Raw genomic sequence first — 12,946 nt, 5'->3', positions numbered from 1 at the left:
GATGAGTAGTATTGTATCCTTACTGTGGCAATTTTCTCAGTGTGGTTTATTTATTTACATCTTATTCATTATGTATATTCCCCCTATCAAGATTCAAATTGTTCTTTGCCTTGGTAGTTGAGTTTATTATATGTATTTTATTACGTGATTATATTATTTGGTGTTACAGTTAATTTAATTAATATAAGATAATATTATTCTCTCCACATCCTATCCACTTTTAAATTTGATGCTTTTTCATTTGATTGTTATTGTCCTTATGAGTCTATTTAAGTTTATTGTTATTGTATTCTTTATTGTGTCCTTTTGCTGGATTTCTCCCCCACAGTTATACTGCCTTCTTTCCGTGGTTACATTTTCCCCGGACTGTTTTATTCCCATGGGACTTTTTTACCTGGGATACAGGTAGGCAGTGTTTCCGGCGGGGAGCGCCTATAACGTGACACTCTCTAGACTCAGGAAACCACTCTTTGATAAAGTGCCCATGGCGAGAAACGCTTTGGAGGTTTTTTCTTTTAGCTTAGGCTGTGTCTCAATAACTCTTTTATTTTTTCTACTTTTGCCTCCAGTTCTTCTTTTCTGCAGTGCTCCTTTTTGTTCTTTGTTTTGAATGTGAGAGGAGAAGGAAAGAGAGGAGTCAAATATTACACCAAGGCCGCGTGCTTGGGAAATTATATGCATAGTATTTGTGACTGACAAAATATGACACAAAATGGAGCAGTTTAGTTTGTGGGTCTTATGGCAGAAGATTACATGGGCAGTGTAGTCACTGCATCACTTAGATTGTAAGCTCTCCAGGGCAGGGATTCCCGTGCCTATTGTCTGATTGTGTTTGTTGCACTTATTGTAATATAATTCCCTGTACTGTATTGTTTCTGCTGTGAAGCGCTGAGTACACTGCACCGATCCCCATCAGCAGCCCCGCACCCCAGCAGTTTCTTTGACCACCCCCCGTACCCTCCCAGCTTGGCACCAATCCCCATTAGCAGCCCCGCACCCCAGCAGTCTCACTGACCACCCAGCCCGGCACCGATCCCCATGAGCGGCCCTGCACCCTGCCAGTTGTTGCACTTATTGTAATATAATTCCCTGTACTGTATTGTTTCTGCTGTGAAGTGCTGAGTACACTGCGGGCCTTATATAAATAAAACATACAGGACACCTACAAGCTCATATTGAACCCCCAAAATAACCACAACATATATATATAAGCATATAAGTGTCACAGAGGAGTGCTACAGAGCATGGCAATATATATTTAAAACCAGAGACAGAACATGAAACACAGACAGAGCTCAGTGCACATCCAGTGAAACTTATATACGGTACAGTGCCTAAATATATATGTATAGATATCTTTTGAATAAAATGGTCTTTTAGTTTAACATTTTGTCCAAAGTGTTGTAAGCCCTTGAGCCCCTACACGACAGACCACATCTCAAGGGTACCTAACACTAATTAATTAATTAATTTATATAAATAAAGACATACATACATGGGCTTCTACAGTATCTTTACAGTATCTTTACACTATAGTTTGCTGTCTGGTTTAGTTGATATTATTAATGCACTAATATGACTGACCCCCCTCCCCCCCAGCCCGGCACCGATCCCCATCAGTAGTCTTGCACCCCAGCAGTCCCACTGACCCCCCTCCCAGCCCTGCACCGATCCGCAGCCCCACGATGCCCCAGCAGCAGACACCGTAGGTAGGGGGGTGGGGTGCTTTGAGTGTGGTGTGATGTGTGTTGTGAGTGTGTGCTGTGCTCATTGAGGTGTGTGTGCTGTGCTCATTGAGGTGTGTGTGCTGTGCTCATTGAGGTGTGTGTGTTGTGCTAAGTGAGGTGTGTGTGCTGTGCTAAGTGAGGTGTGTGTGCTGTGCTCAGTGAGGTGTGTGCTGTGCTCAGTGAGGTGTGTGCTGTGCTCAGTGAGGTGTGTGCTGTGCTCGGTGAGGTGTGTGCTGTGCTCGGTGAGGTGTGTGCTGTGCTCGGTGAGGTGTGTGCTGTGGTCGGTGAGGTGTGTGTGCTGTGCTCGGTGAGGTGTGTGTGCTGTGCTCGGTGAGGTGTGTGTGCTGTGCTCGGTGAGGTGTGTGTGCTGTGCGCGGTGAGGTGTGTGTGCTGTGCGCGGTGAGGTGTGTGTGCTGTGCGCGGTGGGGTGTGTGTGCTGTGCGCGGTGAGGTGTGTGTGCTGTGCGCGGTGAGGTGTGTGTGCTGTGCGCGGTGAGGTGTGTGTGCTGTGCGCAGTGAGGTGTGTGTGCTGTGCGCAGTGAGGTGTGTGTGCTGTACGCAGTGAGGTGTGTGTGCTGTGCGCAGTGAGGTGTGTGTGCTGTGCGGAGTGAGGTGTGTGTGCTGTGCGCAGTGAGGTGTGTGTGCTGTGCGCAGTGAGGTGTGTGTGCTGTGCGCAGTGAGGTGTGTGTGCTGTACGCAGTGAGGTGTGTGTGCTGTGCGCAGTGAGGTGTGTGTGCTGTGCGCAGTGAGGTGTGTGCTGTGCGCGGTTGGGTGTGTGTGCTGTGCGCGGTGAGGTGTGTGTGCTGTGCGCGGTGAGGTGTGTGTGCTGTGCGCGGTGAGGTGTGTGTGCTGTGCGCGGTGAGGTGTGTGTGCTGTGCGCGGTGAGGTGTGTGTGCTGTGCGCGGTGAGGTGTGTGTGCTGTGCGCGGTGAGGTGTGTGTGCTGTGCGCGGTGAGGTGTGTGTGCTGTGCGCAGTGAGGTGTGTGTGCTGTGCGCAGTGAGGTGTGTGTGCTGTGCGCAGTGAGGTGTGTGTGCTGTGCGCAGTGCGGTGTGTGCTGTGCGCAGTGAGGTGTGTGTGCTGTGCGCAGTGAGGTGTGTGTGCTGTGCGCAGTGAGGTGTGTGTGCTGTGCGCAGTGAGGTGTGTGTGCTGTGCGCAGTGAGGTGTGCGCAGTGCGCAGTGAGGTGTGCGCAGTGAGGTGTGTGAGTGAGCGCGCAGTGCGCTGTGAGAGTGTCAGTGTGCAGTGTGTATGCAAAAAAGATAAAGCTGTTTTTTTTTCTGGCGCACTTAGTGAAAATCAATTGGACCGCAAAGGGTTAAATAATGAATACAGTAATAAATAAAAGTTATATATGTATTGTGACATAGTCCAAAGATGTTAGGCAGCTTTCTGCCCCATTTTAGAGCAGAAAGTGCAGGAATAGTTACAAATGATCCGTTCCACAGCTTCCCATTAACTCAGGCAGCTGGATGGAAAATCCAGACCACAGATTACAATGGCTCTAGTTCTCCCTCACCTGCTCTTCTAATCACATGCACAGGTATTTAGAGCAGAGAGGTTTTGCATTTCTCTCTCTCTCTCTCCTTGGAGCCTGGAGGCTGGGGGTATCGCTGCTCCCCTGCATCCAGTATCGGGGTTGACGGCCCCTCCACGTATCACAGTACCAGAGGATTTGCCTGGACTCCACGAACAGATAAGACAAAACAAATGGTTACTGCTGTTGCTAAAAGACTGTGCTGTATCTTGTGTCCCTAAATGAGAGAGCATTGTTTTAAGCTGGGGAACCAGTTTAGTTGGCCAGCAGCTGTTAGAGAGACTGATTCTGATGTGTAGTTAGATCCCTGAAAGGGATAGGATTTTGCTTATATGATTTTGGTTTTATTTCTTGAAATAACAGTGTGGGAAATATTGTAACACTGAAATGTGTGAACTGCTGAATGAAAGTATCTGAGTACCTCTAACCTTCACATGTTAAAGCTGCAGTACCTTACTTGGATGAAAATAAAGCAGGCAGAAGCCTGAGTTAAGCAGCATAATACTTTGCATGATCCTGTTTGTTGTATAATTAACCCTAGAAGACTGTGTCGGGAAGAACCCAGACAGACGTCAGCACTACAAAAGAGGGGCGTTTGTCACATATGGTGGAGAATGCGGGTCGACACTAAAAAGTCTGTGGGTTTGCAAATAAATGCGGGGGTTTAAAATGGCCGCCGAGCTGAACTAAAGTACAGATGCTATGAGTGAAGTCTGTCCCAATGTGTATATCAGTTGTGCTTCTAGCATACACAGAGAATGTGCGAAGTGTGGATGCAATAGCACCCTGAACCCAAACAGAAAATCAAAATGTTTTGCTGAAGAAGAAAAAAAAAAAATTGCATCTAGCAAGTGCTGTTTGGAAAGCTAATGCATTTTGCTGAAGTGAGTGAATTTGCAGCTAGCAAGTGCTGTATGCAAGTTGCTGAAGGGAGTGAAATTGCAGCTAGCAAATTGTTCCTGCCGGGTTTCTAAAATGGCCGACGTGAAATGTTTGTTTTGTAATGTACATAATCATGAAAAACAGTGTCCCTTCAGGCCATACGATGATGATGACGACTCGTATGTGGCCCCTGGAGGAGAGCCGTACCCACAGATGAATTTAGTATGCTGGGCCTGTCATAAAGTAGGTCACATGGAAGATGTGTGCCCCAAAATTTTCAAAGACAAACAGCTGCAAAAGCAAGCAACGCCCTATGTGTGCAAGCAAGATGTGGAAGCTGATACCAGTGAGCGTGTGCCCAGTACCACTGATATCTCTGGAGCTAATAAAGCAAAAAGAAAGAAGAAGAAAAAGAAAACTGTCCCTCAAGTCACAGGGGAAGTGACCGAGCCACTTGAACCTGCGCTGTCAGGACATGCGTCAGAAAGGCGCCGAGATGTGCTGCAGACCGGAGTGATCGGCAGAATTGTCACGGGAACAGTGGCAAAGGAAAAGGAGGAGCAAAGGGAAGCTGAATCCTTGAACCAGGATAAAGAGGCTTTGGTTTCTGCACTCCAAGCTGCCCGCCATAATTATGAAGTCCTGTGGCAGGATTTGGTGAAGGAGCGAGAATGTTGGAAGAAGGAGCAAGAATCTAACAATAAGGTGCGAGAATGTTGGAACAAGGAGCGAGAAGCGAACGCCGAGTTACAGAGGTGTATACTTCCAGCTTTACAAGAGCACGAGGCTTTGAAGAAAACAGAGTCTCTCTTACGGAGTGAGCTGGAAGAGGTGACGACTAGTCTGGAAAAGGCCAACACCGTAATTGTCACCATGGATGAAAAACAGATTAAGTCTGACAAATTGATTGCTATCCTAAAACAGAAATACGGGAAGGCTCTACAAGAGGTTCATGCGCTCAGCACAGAGGTGCAACACTTGCGCCTGGAGGGCCACGGTCTGAACACAGAGCTGGGAATGTTGAAGCAAACCCATGAGATTGCCCTAAGTGAGTTAGAGACTGTAAAGCAAGAAAATGAGACTCTGAAATTGGAAAATTCAGATTTGACTGACCAAGCAGAAAAAATAAAGAAACAGTTGACTCAGGAAAAATTAGAAGTGCAGGAAGCACTGATGCACACTCAGAGCCAGCACCAGGAAGAAATGGACGCTCTGAGAACAGAATTGCGAGATGTATGCACAAAACAGAATTCTCTCGTGGAGGAACTTAACATTTTGAAAAAGGAGAAAAGCATTAGAATAATTCAGAAGCACTGCAAAGCTCTTATCCAAGGAAGAAGGGAAAGAGAAAATTATCAGCGTAAACGCGCCGCAACTATCATCCTACAGGCTGCCTACAGAGGGATGAAAATTCGTGTGTTCAATCACCGGAATAAAGCAGCCTGTGTTCTTCAATCATTCTACCGTGCCCGCATGGTACGAAACAGGTTCCTCATTATGAAAGGAGCAACTATAAAAATCCAGTCTCTGACTAGGATGACACAGAACAGGATTCGCTATCAAACCCTGAGAAATGCGTCACTGGTTATCCAGCGGTACTTCCGCCTGAATAAATGTAGACCTCAGGAAAGAGAGGTTCAAGACTACATGCCTGCCGGCTGCAAAGGTAAAATGCCACAGGGTAGAGCCAGAGTTAGTGAGAGCCCCATCAAGGTGAAGGTGCTCCAGGTAATCAGTGCTTCATCTTCTAAATACCATATAATTGCCCCAAAGGAAAAATCCCAAATCTCTGTGAGTGATGGTCATGAGAAAATACATGGCAGTAAGAAGTACCATAAAGGTTCAAAGGTCGCAAATCAAAAGCGACGAAGGTCAACGCTGGCCTTGAATTTTTCCGGATCTCGCCACTCTGGGCCACAATATAAAGACAAAGACTATCCGGGCCCAGAGTTCCGTCAGAAGCTAAAGAAACAGTCCAGTCATTTGCAGTTTGCAGCGGCCTATGAAATAAAGTCAGGAAATGTAATGGACTGGAAGTCAAAGAAAAAAAAAATGGGTTTGGGGAATTGACCGATATTTTTTTGTTATTACACGTGTGGACTATGTCACGGACACTTAACTATGCAAATAAGGTATTGTAGTTAAGGTATATTAGGCCTCTAAAATAAGCATTTTGTCAAGGGTACAGTGTTATATTGGTTCTCTGTGTTGAAAATGTAGCTAAACTACAAATTAATATACAGGGTTGATGGCCCTTTCAGTTGGTAAATTATATAATGAAGTTCATATTCGTGTCATGTGAATACTTAATGTTGTACTGAGGAGTTAGCTCAAGTATTTCAGGTAGGACGCTCACCCCAGTGAGGTCCATGGCCGCTCACCCCAGTAGGTGTGAGCTGGGGAGGGGGATATGTGACATAGTCCAAAGATGTTAGGCAGCTTTCTGCCCCATTTTAGAGCAGAAAGTGCAGGAATAGTTACAAATGATCCGTTCCACAGCTTCCCATTAACTCAGGCAGCTGGATGGAAAATCCAGACCACAGATTACAATGGCTCTAGTTCTCCCTCACCTGCTCTTCTAATCACATGCACAGGTATTTAGAGCAGAGAGGTTTTGCATTTCTCTCTCTCTCTCTCCTTGGAGCCTGGAGGCTGGGGGTATCGCTGCTCCCCTGCATCCAGTATCGGGGTTGACGGCCCCTCCACGTATCACAGTACCAGAGGATTTGCCTGGACTCCACGAACAGATAAGACAAAACAAATGGTTACTGCTGTTGCTAAAAGACTGTGCTGTATCTTGTGTCCCTAAATGAGAGAGCATTGTTTTAAGCTGGGGAACCAGTTTAGTTGGCCAGCAGCTGTTAGAGAGACTGATTCTGATGTGTAGTTAGATCCCTGAAAGGGATAGGATTTTGCTTATATGATTTTGGTTTTATTTCTTGAAATAACAGTGTGGGAAATATTGTAATACTGAAATGTGTGAACTGCTGAATGAAAGTATCTGAGTACCTCTAACCTTCACATGTTAAAGCTGCAGTACCTTACTTGGATGAAAATAAAGCAGGCAGAAGCCTGAGTTAAGCAGCATAATACTTTGCATGATCCTGTTTGTTGTATAATTAACCCTAGAAGACTGTGTCGGGAAGAACCCAGACAGACGTCAGCACTACAAAAGAGGGGCGTTTATCACAGTATCAAAATGATTTCACTGTGAGAGCTGCTACAAATACTTTTCAGACCTTCGGGAACCACCACCACAATCATTAGGGGCCACTGGATGCCCATGTGCTACAAGTTTAAAACCCTGGGTGAAGAGAACATTTAGTTAATTATGTATTGTTGAAATACATTCTTCAGTGTTTTGGATTTGTAATTTGCGTTCAGTAATTTGATTTACGGATTGATAACATTTGTTCTGTCTTTTTTGTTTACTTCTGTTAGAGATCGGCCTGAATGAGGAACAGAACTTGAGCTCTGATACATACAGAAGCTGGCTGACTCCTCACCGCCCAGAAGTGCCAAAAAACAATGATTCCTGCCACATTTTAGAAACGTGCAAGGAACCAGTGCCACATGATGGTGAATTTACAGACCTTGTACAGCACACAGCAGAGACGGACTCTAAATATGGGTTCAGCAAAAGGTATGCGAGAGATTTAAGAACCAGCCGTGGAGCTCAGCCTTTTCTCTGTTGTCAGTGTGGCAAAAGATTCTCACTGGACAGGGACCTGCTCACACACCTTTGTGTCCCCGCTAGGGAGCAAACCTTTACATGTACAGATGGTGGGAGCAGTTTCTCACTGAAGGGGAAACTTCTTCCACACCAGATGATTCAGACAGCAGTGACTCCTTTTACTTGTACAGTGTGTGGGAAACAGTTAAGTACCAAAAGGACCCTCCTCAGGCACCAGATTATTCATACAGGAGAGAAACCATTCACATGTTCAGAGTGTAGTAAAAGCTTTTCCCAGAAGACAGATCTCCTCAAACATGAGCGGATTCATACAGGGGAGAAACCATTCACATGTTCAGACTGTGGGAAACAATTCAGAATTAAGTTCAATCTTCTCATACACCAAAGGATTCATACAGGGGAAAAACCATTCACATGTGCAGAGTGTAGTAAAAGCTTTTCACAGAAGTCAGATCTCCTCAAACATGAGCGGATTCATACAGGGGAGAAACCATTCACATGTTCAGAGTGTGGGAAACAATTCAGAATTAAGTTCAATCTTCTCATACACCAGATGACTCATACAGGGGAGAAACCATTCACATGTACAGAGTGTGGGAAACAATTCAGTATTAAGAGAAACCTCCTCAGACACCAGATTACTCATACAGGGCAGAATCCATTCACATGTACAGAGTGTAGTAAAAGCTTTTCTCAGAAGACAAATCTCCTCACCCACCACAGGATTCATACAGGGAAGAAACCATTCACATGTACAGAGTGTAGTAAAAGCTTTTCTCTGAAGGCGACGCTCCTCAACCATGAGCGGATTCATACAGGGGAGAAACCATTCACATGTACAGAGTGTGGGAAAAAATTCCATATTAAGAAAAACCTCCTTACACACCATATGACTCATACTGGAGAGAAACCATTCACATGTGCAGAATGTAGTAAAAGCTTTTCTCGGAAGACAAATCTCCTCAGACATGAGCAGATTCATACAGGAGAGAAACCATTCACATGTGCAGAGTGTAGTAAAAGCTTTTCTCAGAAAACAGATCTCCTCAAACATGAGCGGATTCATACAGGGGAGAAACCATTCACATGTACAGAGTGTAGTAAAAGCTTTTCTCTGAAGGTGACGCTCCTCAACCATGAGTGGATTCATACAGGGGAGAAACCATTCACATGTACAGAGTGTGGGAAACAATTCCATATTAAGAAAAACCTCCTCTTACACCATATGACTCATACTGGAGAGAAACCATTCACATGTGCAGAGTGTTGTAAAAGCTTTTCTCGGAAGACAAATCTCCTCAGACATGAGCAGATTCATACAGGAGAGAAACCATTCACATGTGCAGAATGTAGTAAAAGCTTTTCTCAGAAGAAAGATCTCCTCACCCACCACAGGATTCATACAGGGAAGAAACCATTTCCATGTACATAGTGTCGAGAAACCCTTTCACAGATGATCAGCCTCCTTACACACATGAGGATTGATACATGAGATGAAACATTTAATTTTTCAGAGGAGGATTTGGCAATATACCGTTAGAATAGTAATACTACAGTAATAAAACTAACCGGTAATTCAATACTTACCAAGAGAGGGAAGTGGGAGCGGGTCTGGAAGCTCCATGACTTTCACATGCTGCAGCTATAAGGAATCCAGCAGAAACACACAAACAAAAGATCATGAGAGATCAGAAAACCCCTAGTAATTGCGCTCAAGATAGGTCACACTAAGATTTGCGTGGCCACCATAAAGGCTTAAATAGGCAAACCCACCAAATAGGGTCGACCGCTAATCGCTCACACAAGAGTACAAAAAATAATAAAGTTTTAATATACAAAATAAAACCCGACGAAACACTTAAAATAGTGATAATAACATGACTTCCGGTGACGTCATCCAAGATGGTGGGTTAGTCAGGGAGCTCTAAAACCCTCGAGCATAAAAAGATCAGAAAAGACCTTTTACTCCCCACAAAATCAACAGAGACAGCCCTTGAACGACGTCCGAACCATACAACATGCCACAAAAGGCAAAAACGCCAGCCTCAAAAGGTGTCCCGAAGTGCTTTCAGCCGCAGCAAAAACGCGGCCCTGAGGACATGCAGGGACCCCATGATGGCGCCGAACACCACGCGGCCACATCCCCGCACCGAGCCGGCAACACACATGCCGTAGAACCAACCCTGGAAAGGGAAATTACCCGCACATACTTGGAGGAACTCCTCTCAAATATGCACGATAGACTGCACAAAACCCTCAAGCAGGAGCTCAGGGAAATGGTGTCAGGCCTGCGAGAGCAAAGAACGGACGACCTGGAGAGCAAATTAGAAGAGTCTCTACAAGCCCAAGCTGCAGCAGACGATGAGATCATGCGTCTGGGAGATGAGGTCAGACTCCTGAAGGACAGCATAGAAGATCAAGAGAACCGGGACCGGAGACAGAATCTCCGGATCCGGAATGTCCCGGAAACGGTTCTCCCTGAGCTCATTCGGCCCTACCTGACGGACCTCTTCAATACACTCTGCACGGGCTTAGACACAAGAGACCTAGAAATAGATTGCGCACACCGTGCACTAGGTCCCCGTTCAAACGACCCGAAACGCAGGCAGGACATCATAGTGCGCCTCCACAGCTACTCCACGAAGGAGAAAGTAATGGCGGCAAGTAGAAAGGCGAACTACCTAACCTTTCAGAATGAGCCGATTCAAATATTTAGTGACCTCGCCAGCATCACAGTGGAGAGACGCCGAGAACTCAAGCCACTCACCCAGCTATTACGGGAAAACGACATACCTTACCGGTAGGGATTCCCGTTCCGACTCATAGTAAACAGAGGAGGAAAACAGAGATCCATCAGACTACCTGAAGAGATGCAGGGATTCGCCCGCGAGCTCGGCCTGACGTTACCACCTGAGCCGGACACCACGCGGAGGGAGACACGGAGTGCAGATCAGGAGCGGAGACCCAGCAGAGCATCGGAGAGATCGACCGACCAGCTGGAACATCAGGCCTGATCACCCGGTGAAGAGGCCCTGCAGTCCAGGGCCCTTGCCTGCTTGTGATCCTATTGGGAGCCCCGAGGGAGGGTGGGGGGCTTACACGGATCCGCTTACCTTTGTTCTGTTGTTCAGCTGAGCCGCAAGACCCCAGCACCCCAAGGTATAGTTGACGGGGACCGGCGCATACACCGCTGTAAGCAGACCAGGCGAGTTGAGAGGCGCGGAGGCGGGAGAGGGGAAACCCGATCCACTTGGCAGCTTTACCTGCCAGGCCCCGCTGGGAACTCCTCGACCTGCCCGTGGACCTCGCCCGGACCAGGTTTGCATATCTTCCCCCCAGATAAACGTTATACCTGGGCCCCACAAGATATAGTTGCCCCCCCCGCCTAGACTGATGCAAGAAGACCGATTCCCCTGTTGAGTTTGCTGAACACCCCCTCCGAGTTGCACCTTCACCCCCCCTCCCCCACCACCACTCTTATATGCAGTTCAAATCCCTGTTAAGAACCATGTCCCAGTTATGTTAAATAATTTAGTTATGTTTATGATAGTTATGTTTTCTACACCATATACCTCAATAAACTACAAAGCGGGCCAGCCCCGCCCACCTCTCCTAGCCCTCCCCCCCTCACCACTTCCCCTCACCACTTTCCCCCCCCTATTCTCTTTCCCCCCCCTCTGCCCGCCCCCAGCACACCAAGATGGGGACACACGGCGGCTAACACCACACTCCCAGACGCAAACAGCTGATTACACTCCACATATGATCCTCAGCAGAGACCCACCGCCCCCCCCCCTCCCCTCTCTCCCCCCCCCTTACAAGAAAGCTTTCCATCCGACCACCCAGCACAGCGATCACCCCACTTGCCACTCCAAAAACGCAAGATCACACACACCTCGAAGCACCTCAAACCAATGTAACAAGTTACTTCATATACCCAAAGGGGTTCAACTATGGACCCACAACAGCCCCCCCCCCATGACCACCTTTCCACGTGCCCCTCCCGTCCCCCCCAGCCCTCCCGCTGCCCCCCCTCCCTCTCCCCGGCCACCTCAATAAATATGAACCCCATCACGCAGGTTCCCCATACCCCTCTACGCAACCAAAGTTGAGGTCCCCAGGATACAACAGTAACTATGACCTACCAGCACGCATAACTACATGCCCACTGTAAAAAGTTACCAAAGTGACGCGACGACATTCACACCAGTACCCCCCCCCCCCATTACCACCTACTCCCCCCAATCCCTCCCCTACACCCGCACCCCCCCCCCATCCACTCCTCCCTCTCATCCACTCCCCCCCCACACCCACCCACCCCCCTCTTCCCCCCCTCCCCCCTCTCAAAACGTCCCCCAGGTAGCCATCTAGCACTAGGATCGCTTACCACCTCAGAAACACAAAACGCCACGTCCCTCGCAGCAGCCCAAATGCGAATAGTGAGCGGAGCAGTGGTCTGAGCTGGTCACACATCTTAAAGACACCGCCACGCAATAAGTGGTTGGCACGGCAACCTACATGCCCAAAGATGCCCATCCACAAACTCACAGAAGCCACAACACGGACCCACCCCCTTCCACGGTCGCTCACACCCCTCCCCCTCCCCCCCTTATAAAACACCCTCCACCCGACCTTCCAACACACAGAGTTTCTTACCTGCCGAGCCAGTCACACAGGACGCCGCATCCCGCAGCACAAACCAAACATGAATGGTGAACGGGACGATGCCCAGGGGCGCCCGCTCCGCCCTCAGCGGCCGCTACACCGGAAGTAGCTGACAAGCCAGTTAGCATACCTAAAGATATCCAATCACAGCACCCCAGCAACCCGCTCAGGGACCTCCCCCAACCACACCCCCCTACTCCTCCCTCCCCCTCCCCACGGATACCACAAGGAGAAAGAACCCCATCGCAAGGGTCCTCCACCCCCTGTATACACACACAACTGAGAACGCTGAGATACTACTGTTAACATAAACTGCTGAAGTAAATGATTGATTGTGTATCAACTGTATAAATGAATCAACGCAAGGTGCAGAAATGCTCCCTTCTACCCCTTCCTAGTACCACCCCCCCCCACCCCTCCCCTCCCCCTTCCCTACCCCTACCTTAC

At 47.8% G+C, this 12,946-nt stretch overlaps 2 protein-coding genes across 2 annotated transcripts in view; both read left to right on the top strand.

Moving 5' to 3' along the window:
• LOC142488444 (uncharacterized) overlaps positions 1 to 12,946 on the top strand; it is a 118,437-nt gene that overhangs the window by 22,152 nt on the left and 83,339 nt on the right. The gene's annotated exons all lie outside the window — the stretch shown is intronic.
• On the top strand, positions 7,418 to 9,281 carry LOC142488870 (uncharacterized). Its single transcript, XM_075589206.1, has 2 exons — positions 7,418 to 7,448; positions 7,582 to 9,281. Exons 1-2 carry the CDS (start codon positions 7,418 to 7,420, stop codon positions 9,264 to 9,266), a joined length of 1,716 nt encoding a protein of 571 aa, XP_075445321.1. The 3' UTR covers positions 9,267 to 9,281.

The sequence above is a fragment of the Ascaphus truei genome, chromosome 2, assembly GCF_040206685.1.
Source record: "Ascaphus truei isolate aAscTru1 chromosome 2, aAscTru1.hap1, whole genome shotgun sequence".
NCBI lineage: Eukaryota > Metazoa > Chordata > Amphibia > Anura > Ascaphidae > Ascaphus > Ascaphus truei.
Note: the sequence above shows the minus strand (reverse complement) of the source record. Positions and strands in the feature narration are given on the sequence as shown.